This window comes from Nymphaea colorata, chromosome 12 (genome assembly GCF_008831285.2).
Source record: "Nymphaea colorata isolate Beijing-Zhang1983 chromosome 12, ASM883128v2, whole genome shotgun sequence".
In the NCBI taxonomy this organism is placed as follows: Eukaryota; Viridiplantae; Streptophyta; class Magnoliopsida; order Nymphaeales; family Nymphaeaceae; genus Nymphaea; species Nymphaea colorata.
Window position 1 is genome coordinate 17,871,357 of NC_045149.1, and position 23,215 is coordinate 17,894,571.

Genomic DNA, 23,215 nt, shown 5'->3' on the forward strand with positions numbered 1-23,215 from the left:
CACCCACTTTTTAGAGAATGGCTGAAAGAAAAAGTAAAAGAGAAAAAAAGTTGAAAAAAAAAATGTCGTATCTATATATAGATATATAACCCCCCATACTGATCTCCCATATTTCCTTCACAAAAATCATGAACAAGAACAGTTAACCCAACTTTTACAAAAAAAAAAAAATGAAAGAAAATGCAAGCAAACGACTACCCCTTTAGCCGGCACATACCAGCAAAGTCTTCTGTTCTTTCAGTTTCCATCTTGTACATCATTGTCAAACGATCAAAAACCTTTTTAGTAAACCTACACACGTCCAAAAACTTTAGATCCACACAATCATGTGGCAAGATGATTTTGTGGCGAGGCATACAAGGAGCTCAGGACGCACATATAAGCAAGGAACAATTGAAGACTATGGTAACCGTTTAACAATCCATTTCAACCGAAAAAAAAAAAGATTAATAAAATGCAAGGCATGTTCAATTCATAATAAGTTCCAGCTCAACTCAAACAACCACTTGTTCGCAAGCCATTAGAGACTGAGGCTGATTAAAGCTCCACCAGTCAGTTGAAACTGCTTAACACGCCCCACATTTTCCAGTCTAGACCATGTTGAGCCCTGATTGAGAAAATACTCCATTCCCATGCTCGGTCTTCAAGAGAGATAAGGCGTATATGTTTTATATACACTCATTTTATAGAGAAGGATCTCAGTTAATTCATGTTCATCATCACAACTCAGTCTCTTACATTACATTCCTAATCCTTATTGGCTATTATGATCATGAATTTCCAAGTCCGGATTTAGTGGACTGCCACAATAAAATTAAAACAAGAAAAAGCGTTGGATCGGTATACATTTCTCAGTGCCACTTCTCGACACCTAGATTATTATGTAACAACTAACACTCAACAAAATAATAGATGCTTTCTATCAAAAATTGACAAACAAAATTTCTAGTTGTCCAACTAGAAAAGAATCAGACTTACATATTAGCTTCTGCCCTTCAGATATCCAGCTACCTTGATCAATAAAAAATATGACTCCGAGCAGCATGCCAGGTGAACGGTTGATAAGCCAAATATTGCACGCCAACAGGGATTAATTTTGTACAACACTGCTAAGAGAAGGAACAAACATTTTACCCTCTGGCACAGACCAAGTGAGAGATAATCATAACAGGATGTTATGAAGGCAGAACCTGTCTGCAGTTTATACCATAATTCCCAGAGGTTCCGAATCGCTTCACATTTTGATTTCCCTTGTCTCTGAACATGTCGATGTGATATAGTTGGAAAACCACCTTGCTGAAGTGTTACCTCCATGGCTCCATCATTTCATTGCAAAGAATTAAGTATAAAGAATCATAAAAGCACAGCAAACAGAGGATGAGGTTTTGCCTCCATCCTTACCAAAAGCATAAGGATTTCTCAAAGGGAACACAAAGCAATCAACCATTCCGATCTCAAAAATATAGCAAGTCCCCCCACCCCTTCACATTTAGCCTTCAACCACTGAATTGATTCTTCATTATTTGAGATGATACAAACTTTCTGCTTGCCAACTAACTGCAATCTGCCCACCGTCAATTCCAGCACCTGCTGCTCCATATGAGGACCATCCTTGTCAAACCAAAGGACCCTAGAAATCCATTTTTCCCAACTCAGAAACATACGATGATACGACGTTAGGCCCCACCAGGAGTAACCAAAGAGCAGTGCAGAGTGCAGACATGTCCAATAAAAATGGGCTGACTTTTCTATTTACCCTTTTTGCTGAGGAAAGTGGGCACGCCATAACACACACTAGATGCACCAATCAAGAATGGGAGTCGACAGGCATCCCGAGCTTTTCCCATGGAAGATGCAACTCGGAGGCTTCCTTCACCATCAGAAGGTCGAAATTTATGATTAAATTGTTGAGCACTGGTAGCCTTTTTATTGCCCCTAGGTGCTTTCTTCCTCAACTTAGTTGAGGACGCCACCTCTAAATTTTGAAACTTTTCCTCCAGAGTGCATGCTGTTGAATGATGTTCGAGCCAATCTTTTAGCAGCTGTTTGCTGAGTTTATCAATATCTTTGTCTGTAACATCCCATAGATTGGAAATAACAGCAGGACAACCAGCAATGAGATAGGATAATGGGATGCCTTTCGGCAAGTAACATCCTTGATAGGATAAACAACCACTGCTGCATCCCATTAAAAGAGCAGCTGCACAATGGTTCAACATTTCAATCTTATGCCTAGAAAGGTACTGCTCTCCTGCAAACCACAATGAGAAATATCTGTTTTATGACAGCACAAAAACTGGACGATTATTACACTAAAAAAAATTGGTGCTAGGGTATTTTAGAGGCTCATAACAGAGTCCAACTCTTTTAATTACGAGTGTCATCCACATGCACACACAGAAACTGAATCGTGTTTCCTGAAATTCCCACTCCTGCTACACCACAAGTTAAAGCACAACTCCTTCATTTTCACTTAATTTAATCGCATAGACAGATTCAGACTATCTAGAGATCATGCTTTGGATCACATCTTTCAAAAAATATAAAGATGACTTTTAATTCCTAACAAAAATATGACCATCTGAATGAACTCGTGGCCAAAGAATAAATATAGAGAGCATATTTTTCACAAACATGAAAAGTTAATGGCTTAACTGTAAATAATGCTTACTAAGAAGAGAGAGATGATAGGAGAACCTATTGTCACAAAGATCATTCTCAAATTTCTACTGGCAATGTTTTCTCATGTCCCTTATGAAAAATTTTTCTCAAGAAATTCTCAAAAATGCAAATATACATACATACATACATACATACATACATACATACATATATATATATATATATATATATATATATATATATATATATATAACGAAAATAAGACATAAGCTATGTCACATAGGTACGAGTGCGGGTGCTGATACGAATCATTTTCCAAAAACTTGGGTGCGGGGTTATGGCCGTACACACATATATATATATAAATAAATAAATAAATATTATATATATATATATATATATCAAAAAAATTACAAACAAAATAGCATATTCATAAATCATTAAATCATGATCCAAAATTTGTAGATACTAAGAATTTCAAGACAAATAATCTGTCCTTTGGGAGTTCCAAGGGGCGAAAAGGCGAGGAATGAGAGGGGCAAGGGGGGAGAGGTGAGAGGATGAGAAAGACAAGAGGGGTGAAAGGGGCAAGAAGGCACGGGACGAGAGGGGTGAGGGGGGTGAGGCAAGAGGGCAAAGGCATCGTACGAGAGAGAGGGAAAAAAATGGTTTTTTAAAACGTGCAATGGACGATTTTAGACTCGGTCAACTTTGACCGAGTCTGAAAATGGTCAGATTCGACCTCGGGTACTTTGACCATACCCGACACGGTCAACGCCGCACCCATGCCGTACCCGACGCCGTACCCGTACCGGTGTCGTACAGGTACGGTCCGTGTTACATAGGACATAAGTGGTTGTGAATTTTCTATCAATTTTCTTACAGAAACATTGACACAGGCTTTAATTGTTAAGAGAAACAACAAACCAACAACAAATGTAATAAAATAAATCAAATATGTTTTTTCAAAAAAAGCAAGAATGTAGGATTTTTTTTGTTTGAAATATTTTAAAAGCATCATGATATCTGAGATAATGAGGACAAATACCTAGAGAGTAGAATTAGTCTCATGTATTAATGTGTTATATGCTATAACTAGTAGCAATAGTATTTTTCTAAGATATTTGAGTAATTCTGATCATGCAACAGCAGGGAAACTAGATCCTGACAATTACATACATGATGGACCTAGACAGCTATCACTTTCTCCCAGCATTCAATCACCATAGAGAGCACTCAATGCGAAAGAAAGAGAAGGATTGTTCGGACATCACATTTATAGTTGTCAAGATCAAATTTCTCTTTATAACACATATTTTTAACAACTTCAAAGCTTGAGGGGCAAGCTTTTTTCTCCAAAATCAGGAGGTATTTGTAAATTGTAAATAAACTGATATCTAGCCAAGCGTGTGTAACAGGACGATATTTCTTTTTATTCAGAAAGACTTTATAAACCACTATGAACTCTACCAATAGCCAAATGAAAATTTTGTCCTCCACTGCCCTTCATCAATCCTCAAAAGCATGTGCATCGTGCACACCGGAATGCTTGGAAATCTTAGATAATCACGCAAGAAGTAAAAGCATGTGTCTCACCATCCTATGAAGAACATCTCACAGGTGAGGCACATGCCATCATTTGCAAAGTTTCTACATTGTTCGTATTATTTCATTTATGTGTCTCATGCAGTCTGCAGTGTTCACTTTTTCTGTATTGTTATTTTTCTCCTCATATACACGAAGGCCATTGCGGTGGAAATTAAGCTGTAAATATAGAAGCCAAGTTTTTTTTTTTCAAAATACCCTTCAAAGGAGACAAGGGGACTGTTTAAGAAAATTCATCTCTCTCTCTCTCTCTCCCCCACCCCCCCCCCTCTCTCTTTAAAAGGGATTTGAAAATATAGTTTGGTTTTTATATTTGTAACTTATTCTCCACCATCTAATCTCACTGCAATCAATGGCCCAGATAATTCCCATCAAAGTCTGGTATACGAGGGAACAACAGCTACCTGTTTTTCTATACACACTTGCATACAATATAAATACACATGCATACTTACAAATATTGATACATACATAGATATAGATACGTGCTGGATTTTGTGTGTGTCATATATATAAATTAGCTAAGTGGTCATTGTAATTGTAATTCATGAACTGTGTCTATTTCTATATATAATACCTTTTGATTCTTTGTGCTATTATTTATTTGCTCATAGGTAGATTATGTGTGTCCAATTTTTATTTTCTCGAAAAAGCTCATGATTTAAGCTTTGAGGCTCCCACCTCGCTTCAAGGCCGTTGGGCTCTGCTACAAGTCAATGCTTTCAACAACACTAACATATAGTGAATAACCAATAGCCAAGGCCAAGCTGGTAAGCATGTACTTGCTTGATGCCAATGACACAGAAAAGATGAAAATAGGAACTGTGAACCACTTATATTAGCAGAACATACCACTTCCATGACCAAAGTAAAGGAAAAGATCATGTTTTTCCAAAGCCCAAGCCAGCTCTTCCTCCGAAGGAATGCTTATCCTTCCCTGTAAAACATAAAATGCAAGTCAACTTGTTGATCGCTAGAGTATGTAATGATACAGAAAACACTTGGTTACAACTAAGCAGTATGCCTTCCCGAATTATGAATCTACATTGGGTCATCTACAAATTTACTTTTTGCATCCTAGCATCTGATTTTCATTTAGGAATTTAAGCTGCCTAAATTCATTTCTCTTCATCTTCAATAAATCAGCATGTCAACATACTATGGTATAGATTCCCTCACGTCAATAATCATTTGGATCAAGAAGTGAGAATCCCAAAATGCAGGTGTCGTAAAGCATTCCATGTATCATGCAGGAGACATAATATATCATCAAATCATATGGATTATGCTCACTTGTAGCGCACAAAAAAATTGGAAGTCTAAGAACATTGGCAACATATACCTCTACTCCTAATTTCAACCTACCTCCCAATTTTGACTTTTGAACCAATCCTCAAATTCAGCTTGGGTGCCGCTTAAGTCACCGCCAGGATTCAATAAATAGAACGCATCAAAGAGGTTAATACATGGAAAATTGCCACCATCATCAATGCCCCTTCTAGCCCATACTTCATTACTACTCCATCGGTTGAGTGTTGAAAGTACACTACCTACAGATGGCATACGATATACCTCTTGATTATGCAATACGGGTAAGCTCTCCCAAGGAAGCATCTGGAAACAACAAAAGTTAGTTTGATAATTTCTCAATGAAAGCTGAATCACATGGCATTGATCATACACTTACTTGCACATCAATATCCAGAACCAAAATGAAAGGTTCTCTGGGTGCTTCAGGTTGTTCTTCTAGCTCACTTAAGGCATTCAAAATCAACTGAGAAGATGCATCAAGAGATTCTTCTTCATCACTGCCTGAAGAAGGAAATAGGACCCTACCTTTTGTCCTACTGCAACAATCCCCAAAACCCAACCAACCTCCATATGACAGCAACTGAGAAACACATGCTTCAGGATCAGCAACGGAGCTAGCTGAACTAAGAACTACACGTAGTAGGCTCTCATTGACTTCAAAATTGCAACTCCTCAGGTTAGCCATCAGCTTCTTCAACACCTTATCCAATGATGAGCAGCACACAAGATCCCCAAGTAGCAAACACTTCCATGGTCCAAACCAAGATTCTTCAATATTCCTGAATACAAGCATTCTTTGTTTTAAATCCCTACACTCCACAAAGCCCTCAAAAACAAAAAAGGTCACCTATACAGAGATGGCCACTAGATTCACTGTGATGAGAGGGTGATGTTACTAACAGCAAAATGAACTAAAACAATTGATGGAAGACCATAAACTACTATACAAGACAAAATAAAGGCTTGCAACAGCAAATTCTTAATGTCAAAGTTCGATAAGCTTTGATTTCCAACACGAGCTTACCTCAGCAAATCATCAAGGTGTTTGTTTAGCAGTGTTCTCCACTTCCACCATACAGATCGGTTATGCCCTGTATCAGCTAAAAAAAGTGAAGATCCAGACATATAGTTTTCCTCAAGTATCTGGCGAAATCCAGGTGAAACTTCATCAAGAATGGACCGACCCCAAGGGCACACCCATCGCTTATTAGAATTTCCTGAACTAGAAGCCATCGGCACCATAAAATCAGCATCAACCTGACCAATTTCTGATTTAAAAGAGGAAAAAGAAGGCCTAAAATATGTTAGTTTCAATAAATAAAATTTACTTTAAGGTGCGTGTGGGTTGTATGTATCATGTAGTGTATGTGAATCACCTTGAAAAATTACATCCACAGGCAAAAGAAAAGAAACAGGTTGCTGGTTTTGAGCTAGTCTTGATAGAAATATCCATGCTGAGACATGAGCACAAGGTAGAAGTGACATTTCACTTAGAAAGTTTGCACAATCACCGCCAATTAAACTTATACATAAGATAGATGTACTTGGAAGATGCTGAAAAAATCCAAGTACAAATCCTTCAAGTTCACCAATGTTATTAGGTGCAACCCTGGCAAGAATAAAAGGAGAGTTATGCACCTATCCAGATGATGCATAACAAACATACTCATGTAAGCTTTTCAAAAATAACCTGAGAGAGTCGCATGCCTCAACTAGCAAATCATCTGAATCTGGAAGACATGGTTCCTGAAGATAAAAAAGCCGTGAATACAATAACATATAATGCTATGACCATATTCATATGATGTCCAGAAAAAATATCCGTTGACTGATTTGGGAAATATTATTTCTTGGTAGATGACAATCAAAAATTAGAAAATCTCACAGGTACAAACACCAATCTTGACCATTTTTGTGAAGGTTGTTCTCAGAAGTTTTGAACATTTTGTTTCTCTCACAAAAATTTCAGCAAAATATAAAAACTCAAGAATGAAAGTATAGAGGATAATAGAAAAAGTAATGAAACCATGATTTTATTTTACCGTCATTTGATATTCATAATTTTTTTTAAATAATAAAAAAAGTACAATTAAAATATCTATAAAAGATTTCTTACTTTACGGAAAAACATTGTGATATTATTGCAACATCAACGAAATCATATAATGATATTGATTTTGTAGCAATATCTTAAAAACATCATAATATTTTGATATCAACTAGTTTCAAAATGTCGATGAGATAAAGATATCTTCAATATATAGGCAGTATTTGACTATGAATTTTCAATTATAAGCAATGAAAATTTAACCAGTGCCAACTCTTTGTGGGTGTTTTTGTGCACACAAACGTGCTTGCTAGTGGCAAAACGCCACTTGATCTGAGGTCAAACAGCAGCAAATTGCCAACAGATTTTCATGGTAGTACTACTGGGAGTATTGAAACCTGTTACAAATTGAACAAAGCAAGGGTTCAAACTTCAACTTCAGCTTCACTGGTTGCAGAATGCCAATCTGAAACTGGTGTGAAGAAGATAAAATATCTTTTTCTTTGGTTCACTTGTTTATGCATATGAGAATAATATTTTCATCCCAATAAATGAACATCATGGCAGTCTCTTATAGTTTGGCATCGATTTTGAGAGCCACCACCGCAGAAAATGAATTGCGTCAAACAATTTTATTCATTTTTTTAATCTTGTGATGCATAAAAACTTATTAAAAAGGGGAAAAAAACGCTGTTGAAAGTGAACATAAACCTCAAGATTAGACGAGCCGACCTGTTCCTGCTTTTTGCCCAGAGCAACAAAATTCTGGTGATGAAGATAACTACCAATGGAGGCTTGGTGAAAGTACGCAGCCCAATGGATTAGAGAAAGAGAACTGCTCGTATCAACTGGCAAAGAGAAAGGGCCTCCTGGCATTGAAATTAAGTGTATAACAGCAAGCAGCCTAGACACCTACATCCACTAATGACCATGCATAAGTAATGCAAAATCCATGTAATGACACAAACTTCTGAAAAAGAAAATAAATACTTTTTGGCAGGAAGCAAAATAGAACGCAAGTCACAATAAAAACTGAATGCTTTATGACAAGTTTTGACAGTTAAGGTTGGTTGATTGAAGTAAAAAGACAAATTAGTTATCGAGGTAATGATTCCTGCCCGATACATACAACTATTCTACTCAAGATTTGCCATGAAAATGCAAAAGTTAACTATAAGCAAGTCCAAAGCTTGTCATTCACCATGGCTGAAATATATAACAGCAACCTTACAAAATATTCACAACGAAGAATTATGGCTAGAACTGTAAAGTATAAAACTAGAATAAAATCATTGAGAGAGAGAGAGAGAGGACCTTCTGAAAGACCAAGGGCACCTCGCGGCAAATAATGAATGCATGCAACAACAAGGATACAATAGTTTCTAATGGAACATTATGAAGCCCGCAACTGCACATCCTGAAGTTATTGATGGCCAATGTGGAAAGAAAAACAGTGTAAGAATGTGACAGTTTTTACACAAAAGCCTGAAAGAGTTTCACCACTCACTTAAGCTGGTCAGATAGGCGATGGTCCAAACAGAACCAGCTGATCTGGTACAAAAGCAAAGCATGATCAACGCTGAGCAGATCATCTTTGTTCCCTTCTCTGATGTAGTCAATGAGATGATGCAAAACACCCGAATGAACCACAAAAGACGCATTTCTATAAAATAAAAGGACAATGCTTTGACAAAATATGGCATGTGCCTCCTCAATTTTCATCAACCTTCTACATTTACCTGAACACAAGAAAAGCACGATCACAGGTGGTTTCAAGAAGATGAAACATGCAAAAAAAAATTTTTAAACGCCTCCTTCACCCTACCCATCTGAATCAATAATTTAAGGAAGAGGTTTCGCCAATGGTTCTCCAATTTCAATAAAATAAGATCCACAATGCAGCCAGTTTGTGTCACTTCCACATTGAAGCATCGCCAGCAATCTGAACAGGATTGTAATCTCAACCCATCACCTCCAAACTTGAGGCTGAAATCAGCATTTACTTCCTGACATGATGACATTCTCTTAGGCATAGAAGGACGAGACAAAATTTGCTTTTCAGATGAGTGTAGCTGACTTGTATCTTCTTTTTCTACTTGATGGTTGATAGGCGTAGAACTGAGATACCTTCTGCAACCCCTTGCTGTTCCTACGCGCTTTCCTTTGGGCAACTTTTGTTTTGCTGTATCAAGCAACAGGCTCTCAGAATCTGAAACCAGGTTCTTTGAGCTCCTAGTTTTTCTAGACCTGGATTTTTTAGATCCATTGTTCGGATGTATCCTTTCACCTTCCATCACATCACCTAAGCTTTCTATTTTTGACTGATTTGATCCACTTCCTAGACATGCATAATGATTGTTCCATGTAGCACAAATTCCACACAGGCCTTGCATGCTATCCGTTGAACATATGCATGTATCCGTTTTGCTCCAATTACCATCATATGCAACACAATTTCCTTTACAACAACTTCTAGAGTTTGGTTCTCTATAAGAAATTATCTCAGATCCAAAGGTATCCAAATGCCCTTTTGCCAACTTGTAATGCTCAAGAGCAGGAGCTAGTGTTCCTTCCCTGGACCACTCAAAGCGACTCCTCATTAAATCAGCAAGTCTCATTTCCAAAGTTGATTCCAAAGTCAATTTGCACAAGTTGCAAAATCCAGTGCCAGTACATTCCTTCAGCACGGTCTTGCCATAGAAAATTTCCTTTTCTGATAAATCCCATAGTTGCTTTCTCCGATATATATGCCCTGAAAAAAAAAATTATTTATCTTAGCACTATTAGAAAAACACTTGTTAGAAAAGTTGTTTAAAACTACTTAGAAACAACAAAATCTACATTTTTGGAGAAGAAAAGCTTCCAAAAAAAAGAAAAAACTGTCGAATAGGAGCCTGAGAGGGAAAGCCATAAATAGCACGGAATATGGACAAAAAAAAAAGTGAATCTTCAATAAATTAGTCTTGTATTACCTAACCAGGAAGAGAATAATGCCTCAAAAAATGACAAGCCTTGCAAGTAAGATATTTTTTTCCCAATCAGAAAAAAGTCCTCAGCGTCATCGCCGTTTCCAATCAAATCATGAATAATTCCAACCTACCAGTTCACAAGCAAATGGTCACCAAAATTTAAATTTCAAGGGAAAAGGCTAAAACAGCCTTGAGCACTTGTTTACATGGTAAACCAGACCTGCAAAGAACTCTCCAGAAAGCATTTAAGCAAGGACCAAGAATTAAAAAAGGAGCTTCTAGGATTCCCAGACTTAGCCATGTCTGCCCAGACTGACTTCATTGCAGCTCCCGGCGCCTCGACATGAACATGATAAGATTTATTCTCTACAATAGCTTCATCAGATCCGCCATTTATAGTCTTCTTCTCAACAGAAAAAGGGAAAGATCTTTGCAAAAGTTTCCTCCTTAATTGCAAAGCTTTTCTTGAGTATAAAAGAGCCTGAAGACAACTAAAAGTCTGTGAATACAGGCGAATACAAAAAAACAATTGCAGATGTTACATGAGAACAGGAGGAAGACTGTAGTTTTCTCTCATAGCAGTGTGAAAAGAAAGCAGGAGATGCTTATTCCACTCTCCTTTCAAGACATAAATAAAAACAAATTTGTTCTATGTAAATACATAGATATATATAGCTTCCCATGCCCAAGCTTTTTCAAATTGCTTTGCAATTACTTAGTTTTTGGCAATGTTGCAAAAAGCGTAGGTAAGCCGTATCAATCAGGCCAATAGATACTCCGTATCGTAAAGTATCATAATGTATCATATCTGTATCGCAAATTTATTTTTTTAATTCAAAAAAATAGAAAAAAATAGAAAAAAAAAATAGAGACAAATCAGATAAATCAAGAAAAATAAAAATTGTCTTTTTAATGAAAAAACATGTTGTACATAATGGCAAGTTTATTATAGGTATGAATTTACTTCACAAACATTAATAAATAATAAGTGGTCATAATATCATATAGCAACACAACATGAAATAAGACATCAAGAAACATAATCTATAAGATGATCTACATAATAACTCATAAGTTATAAGATCCAATAACACATCAAAAACCAAGTTTTACATACACTATACATCACATCACAATACAAAATTGTTCAATGTTAATGCAAATAACAAATGAAAACAGCTTCGTTCATAATCTTTATCATCTCATTCTCATTTTCATTTTCCGTAGAAGATATAAACCCTCTTTATCTAAACAAGAATCAACCATCCATGCATAAATCTGCCCTCAAATTGACGATTTCAAGGTGAAACTGATTATTCCTTTTGAAAATTGCCACAATCTCCCTTTTCAACTATTAGATATGTTCAGAAATGAAGAGGGAGGCAAGTTTTAAAAATTAGCTTGAAAAAGGGTGGTTTTAATCCCATATTTTTCAAAATAGACATGTATTGTGCGATACAGGGTGTATCGCCCTATATCATACGATACAGGTTGTGTATCGCAACGATACAAGCGATATACATATGATACACCACCTGTTTGCGATACAGGTGGTGTATCGTATCGTAAATTTAAAACGATATGAAACGTATCGTACGATACGGGGCTGTATTGTATAACGCGTACTGCTTTTTGGTCCCATGAGACAATAAATAAGAGAAAAAATAAAGACCATATACACGAAAAGGAATCCAAACTGTTCAAAAACATACAGAAAATTAAATAATGACATCTTGAAAGAACCATGGGAAAGAATGCTACCTTTAGTAAAACCACCACAAAGTTACTTGTTATTGAATATTCAACTTTCAATAAGTAGAGCTATAATCTACTCTTACGAAACAATCATTTAAAATCTTTGTTTGCAATTTTACTGGGAATTCATATCAAATGGTCTCAAAACTCGAAAGTGAGAATGCATGTCAACCCTCATAAACGAATTGCACAGACATGCATCAAAAAATAAAAAAGAACCACATGAAGTCAATAAATAACTGACAACCAGGTTTACATGGGAAAACCAAAAAGGTCCTCGCTTGAGGCATGGAGAAAAAGCACTAAAGAAAGTACGTTGAAAGACGCATCGAGTTAAACAAGCATTTTTCATTGTCCAAAAGGGGGGGAATCTTAGGTGAATGAAGCACTAAACTAACAATTATATGTGACATTTTCTAGTACAAAGGTGAAACAACAAACTTTCACTCACATATCAACCCAAGAAACTTGAATGTGAATCCATCCAAATAAACAAACCAACCTAGTTTTCTGATATGTGATTCCAGTGTACCTTACCTCATTCAGCTGCCCACGTGATGAAAGTTGATCACATAAATCATAATAAAGATATGCAACCATGAAAGTTGAATGGCTGTCTCTACATTCCTAGAAATAACAAAGGTAAATACCTCAATTAGTCAATGCTTCAAATTACATGATCTCAATAATAATATCCAAAGACATCTTACATTTGATGATAAAGCAGACACGCTTGCTTTTAGTTCTTCTGTATTTTTAAAAGATACTGGTGCAGATCCTTTCCATATGCCACAAGATCCTTGTTGAAAGACAAAATGTGATGGAATAAATTCCTGCTGAAACCCATGGAGTGACAATGCATCCACTTTCACACAAGACATCCAGAAAGCAACAGAACAGTAAGACACATCAAACTGCTGCTGCAGCTTCAACAGCAATTCTTTATCAACAGGTAACAAACAAAATGTATGGTGAAGCCTTCTGTATCTGCATAACATCGCCAAGATCTCCTCCTCAGGTATCTCCTTCAGCTTGGATAGCATCACTATGAGCACCAATATTTCGTAACGCAAATGCCAAAGGCCCTATTATACATGCATCAAGAATTAGCTCAGCAGAAAATACTGGCATCCAAAGCATAGAGTATGAAGATATGTTTTCATGAGACTGACATAGACATGCCATCACAAGAATAATGAGCTAAAATTTACTGTTCTGAGCCACAGCTGCAGCTCACCTTCACTGCTAATAAATCAGCCGTATGGTACAACAAAGGCAGTTCATTGCCAATGACCAACCCAAGCTGGATATTTGAAAAACTCATATCCAAAGCTTTCATGCTAGACCATAACTCTAAAGCAGAATAAATATCTTGCAACACAGCCTGCTTTGAAAAAGAAGAAGAAAAAGGATTAATAAATGTCAAAAATATTTTTTAAAACAAGTAAGATAAATCAAAATGCATTACCCAAAGACAACATTAATAGCATACAACCTCTATGTTTTTATCTGCTTCACTTGAACAAAGTGCACGCAAGCAGTGTGTTAGAGCCAACAGATGAAGAACTGAAGCATTTCCACTTGCACGTGCCTCATCAAGGTTATAATTCTATTACAATAATAATTTGTTTAGTATCAAATTTAGAGTGAAAAGAAAATTGTTAACGAGGTTAGCTTGAGATAATAATAAAGAATGAATTACTATGAAACATGGGAAAGAAACAACTCACGAGTACAGAAATTGCCTCATGTAGAGAATCTATACTACATTTGAGGCCTTCCACACCATGCATGCTAGCAATCTGGCTCTTAATTATGAAAGCCTTGGCTTTTTGGAAATAAGAATCAGGGGTAACATAAACATCTGACAGGAGAACATTTGTGATCCTTTCCTGCATTGCACTACAGAAGGATGGGTAGGAAGGACCCAATTCTGCATAAGCTAAAATCTCCTGCAACCAACAATGTCCCAAAATTTCAAGGTAGTCAAATCACCGATCTTGCCACAAGAAAGGGCAGATTATATCACTCTGAAACATTGTCACAAAAAATTGTTTTTGCTTATCTGTTAGAAAATTTTTCACAGATATTAATCGGTAAGTCTGCTTCGTCCGGAAAATATTGGTAATTCAAAATTTAAAAAATATAGAAAAAAGTAAAAAAATATGAAAATTTGAGTTCTCCACTAATTTTCTACAAAAACCATTGACAAAATTCAAAATATTTAACTATATGTTAAAATATATATCAAAAAAATTAAAATATATTAAAAGTCATTTTTCCAAAAAAACGAAACGCAATAGAACTGTTTTATTTCATTTTTGCATTATTTTAAAACATCATGATTTTTTGTGGGTTTTTTTCTTCTGGTCTATGCTATTTTTTTGTTTTTTTTGGGGGGAATGCAAATATTTGTGACAGCACTCTAATGTGAACAACAGGACGGTGGAAATAAAGCATACCTCCTCTAAAATTATGCCCAGCTTCTGGTCCGACAAATTGGTATTGGAGTACCTTAAAACAGAATAGAGTGTCGGAGCATCCTCAAACAGGCTATTATCCTTGAACTCTTCACAAATCATCTGAAATCAAGATTATGGCTAAATCAAAGTTGCAAGAGAATAAAGAATGAAAATAAAATAAAACAAACCGAAAATAATATTTCAAACACTACCTTAGCCCAATGCTTAACCAAGGCCTTGGGGCGACTCATTCCTCCTAACTTTACACATGCATCAGACCACCTTAAAAGACTTTCCACAACCATGTTCTTTCTAGATGGGCTACCACATAGATTCAGAACCTCTAGAAAGAAGGCAGTTTTTGAGCATGCATCAGCAATAGAATCTGCATCTTCTGCTTGAACTGATAAACCATCATCAGAAGACTCCCCTAAACTCCTTGCAGACCTCCCATAACCAAGTGAAACAAGAGCCCATGATGCATGATAGCATGCCTCCAATGCAACAGAGGCCTTAAATAGAACACCAACAGATCAAGAATTATATTAGCAAAAGATTTAAATTTCAAGCAGGCTATGTAAAAACAAGAACAGATTTAGGAGGGTCCAAGAGAAAAGAGCAATGGTGAAGCAACCAAGCATTTCAACCCACAAGGAACAAACAGATGCACTTGAGAAAGAAAAATAGAACGAATACTGAAATATCAATAACAAGGATAAAGTTTCAGTTGAAAAAATGGAAACAGGAAAGCTACCCATGATACAACAACAAACATAATCCGGCCAGTTCAAGCAAAGAGTGCAAACTGTGCGATATTACAGGCTTTGTCACATGGGTGCAGGGGGAGCAAGGAGGTGTGTATGTTTGTGCATGTACCCATATATATAAGCCTCTTCTGTAAATTGTGATAAAAGAGAACTTTAAAAATAAAAACGTAAAAAAGATTAAAAAAATCATAAATTGTAAAATAAGTCTTTCTTTATAAATTGTAATAAAAGAAAAATGTAAAGAAAAGAAAAATAATAACACATGAACCCAAAAGCATCTTTAACTTTTTTATCCTCCCATCCACAGCCGGTCTGCCTCTCCTCCTCCAAGTGCAGCCAGGTACTCTTCTTCCTTTCTCCTCCTTTTTCTTCCCCTTCTTGTGAACTTTCCCGCTCCCAAGGAGCACTGCTCCAGCATCATGCCATTGCAGGTGCAGCACCCAGATAGGCACTTCCACGTGGCATGGACTACATGCTTAAAATTGATATTCATCCAACACGCTTAACAACAGCAAATGACATTACATAACTTAAGCCAGATTTTTGCCATTAAATTTTTAAAGAACATAGAGTTCAGATACCAAAATTATGCGAAGCTATTTTTGGAGGATGAATATACAATATTGGAAATGATGGAAACTTTTAGAACCTAAGCAAACTCTGGACTACTTTATTTCATGAATTAACAGTACATATGAAAATCTAACACATTTACATGCCTATAAGAAAAGCCAACACTGTTGGCATCTAATCTTTAAATACAAGAGGTGGGACCATAGATGTAGCTTTTTGGAGAAACCATCCAGACACAACTAAGCCCAATGTCATCAATGATCAAACCAAGATCAATCAGTAAAATCATCTTTTCACACTCAATACTACATTTAACAAAAATAGAGGGATCAAAGCATTTTCAAGTTTTATTGCAAGAAATATTATTCACACAAAGGTATTTTTGAGATAATCATGGAAATGTACCTTGTCTAATTGATTTTCTTTATAGTTTAATAACCCAGCATTGTAGAGAGTTGATGTAAGAAATTTTAGATCCTGCGGCTGGATCCACTCTCTTGAGATAATACATTTAATAATGCTCAAAATTTTCTGAAACAAGTAAACCAGCAACCCTCAGCAGATAAACAATCAGTTGGAGTTCAAATATTCATAACAGAACATGTCTTTACCTCTGAATTGCCATCTGCTACAAATGAGATTTTTAAAGCAGCCTTAACAACAAGCAATATTCTGCCACACATTTTCTCTCTTTCCTTTATAGACATGTCACTGCATCCCCAATACTTCATTGTATAAGTGTCCATACAACATTTTCATACACACCATGAAAATGACAAGAAGCTGCAATTCAGACTAGTACAAGCTGTACCAGAGACTGGGAAAAAGACAAACATAAAGGTAATTTACCTGAATCCAGTCACAACGGCATCACAGAAAAGGTACAACACATCAAGGATGTGATTGATGCTTCCAGAACTTAGTACTTCTTTCTTCAGACTCATATATTTCCACTCTGTTTTTGCTAGATCTGCAAATGGCTTGCAGAAGAATGCTAAGCCATTTAAGTACGATATCAAAGACAATTTTCCATGAATAACGGTGCAGAAGTCATTGCTCCTTGGATTAACCTTTGAAGTTCCACCCAGTACACCTCCAACAATGTCGCTATGGATCAAATTTATTGACATAGACAAAGTATGGAAACAATTTTCAAACTCTTCACTATAAGTGGATGCACTCAGTAAACTCCCAGAGATGCACTCTTCCTGGTTCCCCAGTACATCACTGATCAAAATGAATAAACCAGCAGAGTACACATTTAGAATTGCCGTCAGAGATGGTGATACAACCTGATGAAAATTGAATTGACCATATATAGTCAATAACCATGTATCAGTAGATATAGGACTCAAGTGAGCTACAATCACATGAGACCTCGTAAAAGAAATTAAGGTACCTTAAGAGAGCTCCTGGAAGCATTGTCCAAGAGAAGAGCAGCATCCTTTTTAACGGCCCGAGTTGCACTTCTCAGGCTGTTCATGCAAAAGTTAACAATTTCGAGGATTTGATTTGAAAACAAAATCATACCATGCTGTCAAAGTACAAAAAGACAATGTCCATGAATGTGTTTTCATAAACAAGTTCTAATGCAAGCATGCATATAAAGCATACTGTCGTGCAACCACAGAAGTATAGTAATTATAAGGAAAAAGAAAAAAACTGCACTAAGGAGCCCATGTTACAGGGGCATCACACTGTATTATATCACATGATCAAATAAAAAATAAATAGTTCCTAACAGAGTCAATATTCCTAAACATCAGATAATGTGACAAAAATCATAAAAATTGTTAAAAGTCTAAAAGATCAAACTAAAGCAGTAATATCAACTGGATGCAGATATGCAATATTACAGCTTGTTAAATGACATACAACAAATAGGAAGGTGTAATCTAGACATTGAAGAGCCATCAACAAGTACCACAAAAGAAAAAAGTAGATCTAAGTCTAGCATCCCATTATTTCATGACTGATGCACAGGATACAACCTCCCCCCCTCCCCTCCCCCCCACCCTCCCCCCAAAAAAGAACCCCGTGGGTGGACCTTAGCATCCATTCATGAAATGGTATACAAGATTTATTGTACTCTCTCTCTCATTTCGTGCAATGTACAAGACTTATGTACTCTCTCTCTCATTTCGTGCAATGTACAAGATTTATGTACTCTCCCTCTCCCCATCATTTCATGACCATTGTGCAAGATGCATCCAGATACAGATGGCAAGAAAAATAGGAAAAATTGGAATAACCAGAGTAGTATCACAACCCACAAATATAGAGAAGCAGAAAATGCAAGTTGTGACATGAGGGAAATTTTCTGTGGAAAGACAGAAAAACAAAAGTCCATCTGAACTCTCTCCCTGCCCTCCAAAAGCGTCGGCGTCCCATCATTTCATGACCCATGTACAAGATTTAGTGTAATACCCTTCCAGATATCCAGTCAGAGACAAAAAATGAAGGAGTATTTTTTATGTAATTTTTTTAGTCATACAGCAAACCAGCAGGTGTCAAACCTAAACTTGAAAAACTGAACGAATGTCATCAATTTAGCAGCTAAAGAAGCCTAAATTATTGTAAGGATCATTGCCTAGTCTTTCTGGATTTCATGGAATATTTCTCCTCACTGTTCATTGTATGCACTTTCATTAAACATCCAGATATAGATGTCAGGAGAAATAAGATAATCTGGAATATAACCAGACTAGTACTGCGACCCTTAACAGAGAAGCAAAAAAAAAAAGTAATGTTTGACATGAGGAAACTTTCCTTGAGAAGGAAAAAGAAAAATCCATCCAAACTGGCAAAATCTAAACAATGCTCATCAATTTGGCGGCAAAAAAAGGCTACATTATTGTAAGGATCATTGCCTAATCTTTCTGGGTCTCATGAAATATTTTTCCTTAGTGTTCAATCTATGCAATACCCGCTAAACATCCAGATGCATGTCATGAAAAACAGGATAATATGAATTATAAGCAGAGTAGTACCATGACCGATAATAGAAAAGCATCACAAGCAAAGTCAATATTGACATGAGGAACTTTTCCTTGAGATTTAAAAAAAAAAACATACGAAACAGGTGACCAGATAAGATTTAATACATGTATACCATGCCAAAGTAAAAAGGAAAAGCACACCAGCCAAATTATAATATATATAATGGTTAATGATAACTGCACATTAGTTGGCAAGAGCAAACCTTGCATTTGCAAACAATGGCTTCCAAAACGTACTTAATAATGTCAAGAATGACTGAAGGCATAAGGTTACCACAATGTGCCCCCAAGGAAGACGAAAGTCCACACACTATCTGTAAACCATAGTGTTGCGAAATCAAAATATATTCTTAGCAAACAAAAAACCACCATATGTCTCAAATGAAACAAAATGCACAGAAAGAAACTTTCAAAAGTATAAAAATCTAACCGTAGTGAACATATCCTTCGAGTGTGATCTCAGGCACATAGAAATGGTATGTATGCAAAGACGGCTTACCACATCTCCTTGAAAAAATAGAGATTCTCCGACTACAAATTTAGTACAATTATATACAGCTTCTAGAAGAATGCCATGAAACTTTTGAAAGGTTTTCTGATCAATGATACTGCAGTCCAGAAAAAAAAAATCAACAAACGGAAAGACAAATAAGTACCCCTTCAAACTCATCAGAAATTCACGATAAACAAATGTTGACACCTCTCCATTTTTATTAACATAGTACTCCAGGTCAGGAACCAATAAAATTGGCACTACAACAGCATACATGAAGCATATGGAGATGGAACCCAGAGGAAACCGCAAGCAAGATGCAGGCGACTCTATGTTACAAAAATGCATACCTCAGCCATGGGCAGACTTGCTCTATTAAGATCAGAATTTTATCATATTCTTTCATTTCCTTGCACTTGCTCTTGAATGTACATCGGACAATGCTAGCAACTATCTCCACCACCAACAAAGCAAGCTCCGGATCGCACGTTGCAGCTTTATCAGGAAACAAACTTGGACTATCTTCCTCACTGCCCATGGGCTCAATTTCACTAGAGAAAACATGCGACCGAAGGCGTCCAAGGATCAAGTAGCACTGCTTCCGTGCATTATCGTGGAATTTCCAGCCCTCCAACCTGAGGACGAGACGATACCGTTGCAGATCGACCTGGAAGGGCTTTCCATCAAGACAGGGGGAGACGCAATCGAAGCAATCGAGCGTCATCTCGAAGATCTGGAAGAGCACTAGGGCGCGAGAACGCGCGTCCGCGTCTGTTGAAGGGCTGGAAAGGAGGTTCGGGCAGAGTTTGAGGAGGCGAGAGAGGATGGGGAGGAATTGCTTCGCGAGAGCGCGAATTTGAGAATCCTCCGCCGCCAGCCCATTGTTTTTCGCAGTCGCCTTCCTTTTCTTCTTCTTCCCCGCCTGATATTGGAGGAGAGGCTGGAAGAAAGCGGAGAAATCGTGACGAAGGCCGTCGGTTTCGAGCTTCTCCAACCGAGCAATCAACCCATCGGCGTCCATCGAGAATTAGGGCAATAACCAGAGATTGGCATGCGATCGGGCAGAAAGAAAGAGACTGCGAGAGAATGAGGAGGGAAGGAAGCTTGCGGGAGAAGATCGAGTGGTGGTTTGGGCGGGAAAATGTTCGCGGAAACGTCGACGATCCATAAGGCGGTGCAAAAACGGATCTGATCCACATCTGATTATATATTCGAAATGAATCCGAAAAACTACACGTTTCGAACATTAGATCCGATGGATTTGTGAGCACAGCTCAAACATTTTGTGATCTTATCAGATCCGATCAGACGTGCTCCAATACCATATCGGATCCGATAAATAAGTATGAAAAAGTGTGCATTTTGCATGGAAAGATCACGCGTTTTCATAGGATGTCCATTTTTTTTTTTTTTTTTTTTTTTTTTTTTTTTTTTTTTTTTATATAGGAGCGATTTAGAACCGCATTAACTAACTATAGCATGAGGTCGAGCTACACCAATCAAATCCTCTTCAATCCACACACATATTAGCTTCTCTGTATGTATGACATAAAACACACTCTCAGACTCTCAATCACGTCTCAGCAATTCTTGACACTGTTTCACTATCTGGAATAAAGAATCACAAGACTGCAGGTCTTTTAAAACATTGTTCACAGCTAATAAGGAATCTGATTCAACAATAACTTTACGAAAGTCACGTTCCTAAGCCAATTTCAAACCATAAAGAATAGCAATAAGTTCTTCATTAGTTACATGACCATAACCCGCACAACAAGTAAAGCCAAATAACCATTCACTATTATCATTGCGAAATAAACCACCAGCCGCTAAGTCTTTTGGATTTGTTATAGCAACCACATCAACATTTAACTTAACAAACCTCAAGGGAAGTGACATCCATGCAATGAAGGTTTGAACTTTTTGTTGAGATAATCGAAGTTGGGTCATATGGTTTCTAAACTCTCCAATAAAAGCAGTTATGTAAAATATAACATCATAAAAATCTTCTTCAAATACAACTCTGGGTCTTCATATATAAGCAATCTGGATTTAATTATCAAGAGCAGTCCTGATCTGAATCTGAATAAAACAATAAAATCCAAATCCAATCGATTAACTCGATCTGCTAAGTGCCCAATATATTTCATGAAGAGATATTTCAAAAACATTATTTTAGGTATCATTTGACTTATTATTAGCGCAATAAAAAGTCCGTCTTCACATCGCATGCTTTTTCAGAATTTTTATAAATAGTCCTCGTCCTATAAGCAAGGTGCCATCTGTTGATACTTCATTAATCCTCCTCTTACTTAACAAGGCAGTTCGTTCTTATTCAGGTTTGAATAATGTCAATTCTTCGTCCTGCATGCAAGTTGAAGCACAATGGTGATGGAGCGATCCCAGAACAAGTCATTAAGCTTTCAGTTGAGTGGTAGATCGCCTCGGCACACCCGGGCCAAGTCATTCCATATACTGCTACTTTATTCGGTCAAACATCCTCGTCCATAACGGGGTATTTGATGATCGAAACACTCACACAATATAGCATGTTGTGTTGGTACGTTGTTAATATATGTTGAAGAGAGGGGGCAGTGTTCCATAAATCTGCTATAATCTTTAAAACAATTAGGACTAAAGCTGAGCACGAGCCAAGTCGAGCTCGATCTTTGAGCTCTGTTGGGGCTCAAGTGGATCTTTAAAATGTCAACTCAAGCTTGACTCGATATACCAAGTGGGAGCTCAAGCCCAGCTCATCTAAGCTCATTTATCCCACCTCTTTTGATCTTTATTTGCTTGCTGAAACTCATAGCATTATGAGAACATCGAGCAAATCATTCTAACCCATTGGTAATACATAATCCAAGGCACTGTCTGAACAAGATGCTACTTTGGTTCTTGAAAGCATATTTGGAGGCCTTCTTGAGTAGGCATTCAGTGGCAACTTACTTGCCCACATCTGCCACTGCCTCTAAATAGAAGAGGTTGGGCAAAAGGAAAGAGAAAGCAGAGAGAGAGAGAGAGAGAGAGTTAGACTTTAACCTAATAATATGTTAAATCAAGTCGAATAAAGCATAGAGTTTGAGGCGAGACAACTCAAACTCGACTTAACAAACAAGTCGAACTCCAGCCAAGTATAGCTGAAAGAGTTCCAGTCGAATCCAAGTTGGCTCCACTTGGACCCCTTAATTGGAGCATATTCATGCAACACTAAAAGTTAATAATACCCCCAATATTTAGTACAAAAAATTTAACCTTAGATGCTTCACTATGGATTAGATTTTCATGGCAACATTGTATATATATATATATATATATATATAATGTTTCAACTTTGAAATTATATAGCAAATACATTTATACAATTTAAAAGCTGAAACAGAGTTGTATATGCTTATAAGTTTCTTAGAAACTCAACATTTTTAATATTTGGAAAATATTTAAAAATATTTTTTAAGGGCATCATTCACATATGTCCAAATTTGAAGGAGAATTCATATACATAACAGATCAAATATTTAAAAACGCTAATTGAAAATAAAGAAATGTTGAGAGGCTGGTATAGACAACTACCCATTCAAACTCATATGTGGCTCCAGCTCTCCACCTGTG

At 36.8% G+C, this 23,215-nt stretch overlaps 1 protein-coding gene across 6 annotated transcripts; it reads right to left on the reverse strand.

The window, feature by feature from the left end:
* Positions 1-645: 645 nt before the first annotated feature.
* LOC116266278 (separase) lies at positions 646-20,758 on the reverse strand. Of its 6 annotated transcripts, none has more exons than XR_007575043.1 (28): positions 19,954-20,758; positions 19,541-19,718; positions 19,314-19,424; positions 17,511-17,645; positions 16,961-17,403; positions 16,723-16,822; positions 16,517-16,642; positions 14,984-15,283; positions 14,772-14,891; positions 14,040-14,261; positions 13,805-13,918; positions 13,547-13,693; positions 13,020-13,394; positions 12,847-12,936; positions 10,775-11,035; positions 10,558-10,681; positions 9,411-10,337; positions 9,093-9,324; positions 8,900-9,002; positions 8,297-8,497; positions 7,229-7,284; positions 6,915-7,147; positions 6,563-6,806; positions 5,915-6,317; positions 5,593-5,841; positions 5,080-5,164; positions 1,208-2,251; positions 646-1,106 (listed from the first exon to the last, which is right to left on the reverse strand). XR_007575043.1 is itself a non-coding variant. In XM_050080975.1 (27 exons), the coding sequence occupies exons 1-27, from the start codon at positions 20,622-20,624 to the stop codon at positions 1,749-1,751; spliced, it is 6,732 nt and encodes a 2,243-aa protein (XP_049936932.1). In that variant the 5' UTR covers positions 20,625-20,758; the 3' UTR covers positions 646-1,748. The 6 variants fall into 6 exon arrangements, 2 of the variants coding, with proteins under 2 accessions (XP_049936932.1, XP_031503286.1); XR_007575044.1 differs by having other exon boundaries at positions 646-1,109; XR_007575045.1 differs by having other exon boundaries at positions 1,191-2,251.
* Positions 20,759-23,215: the final 2,457 nt, after the last annotated feature.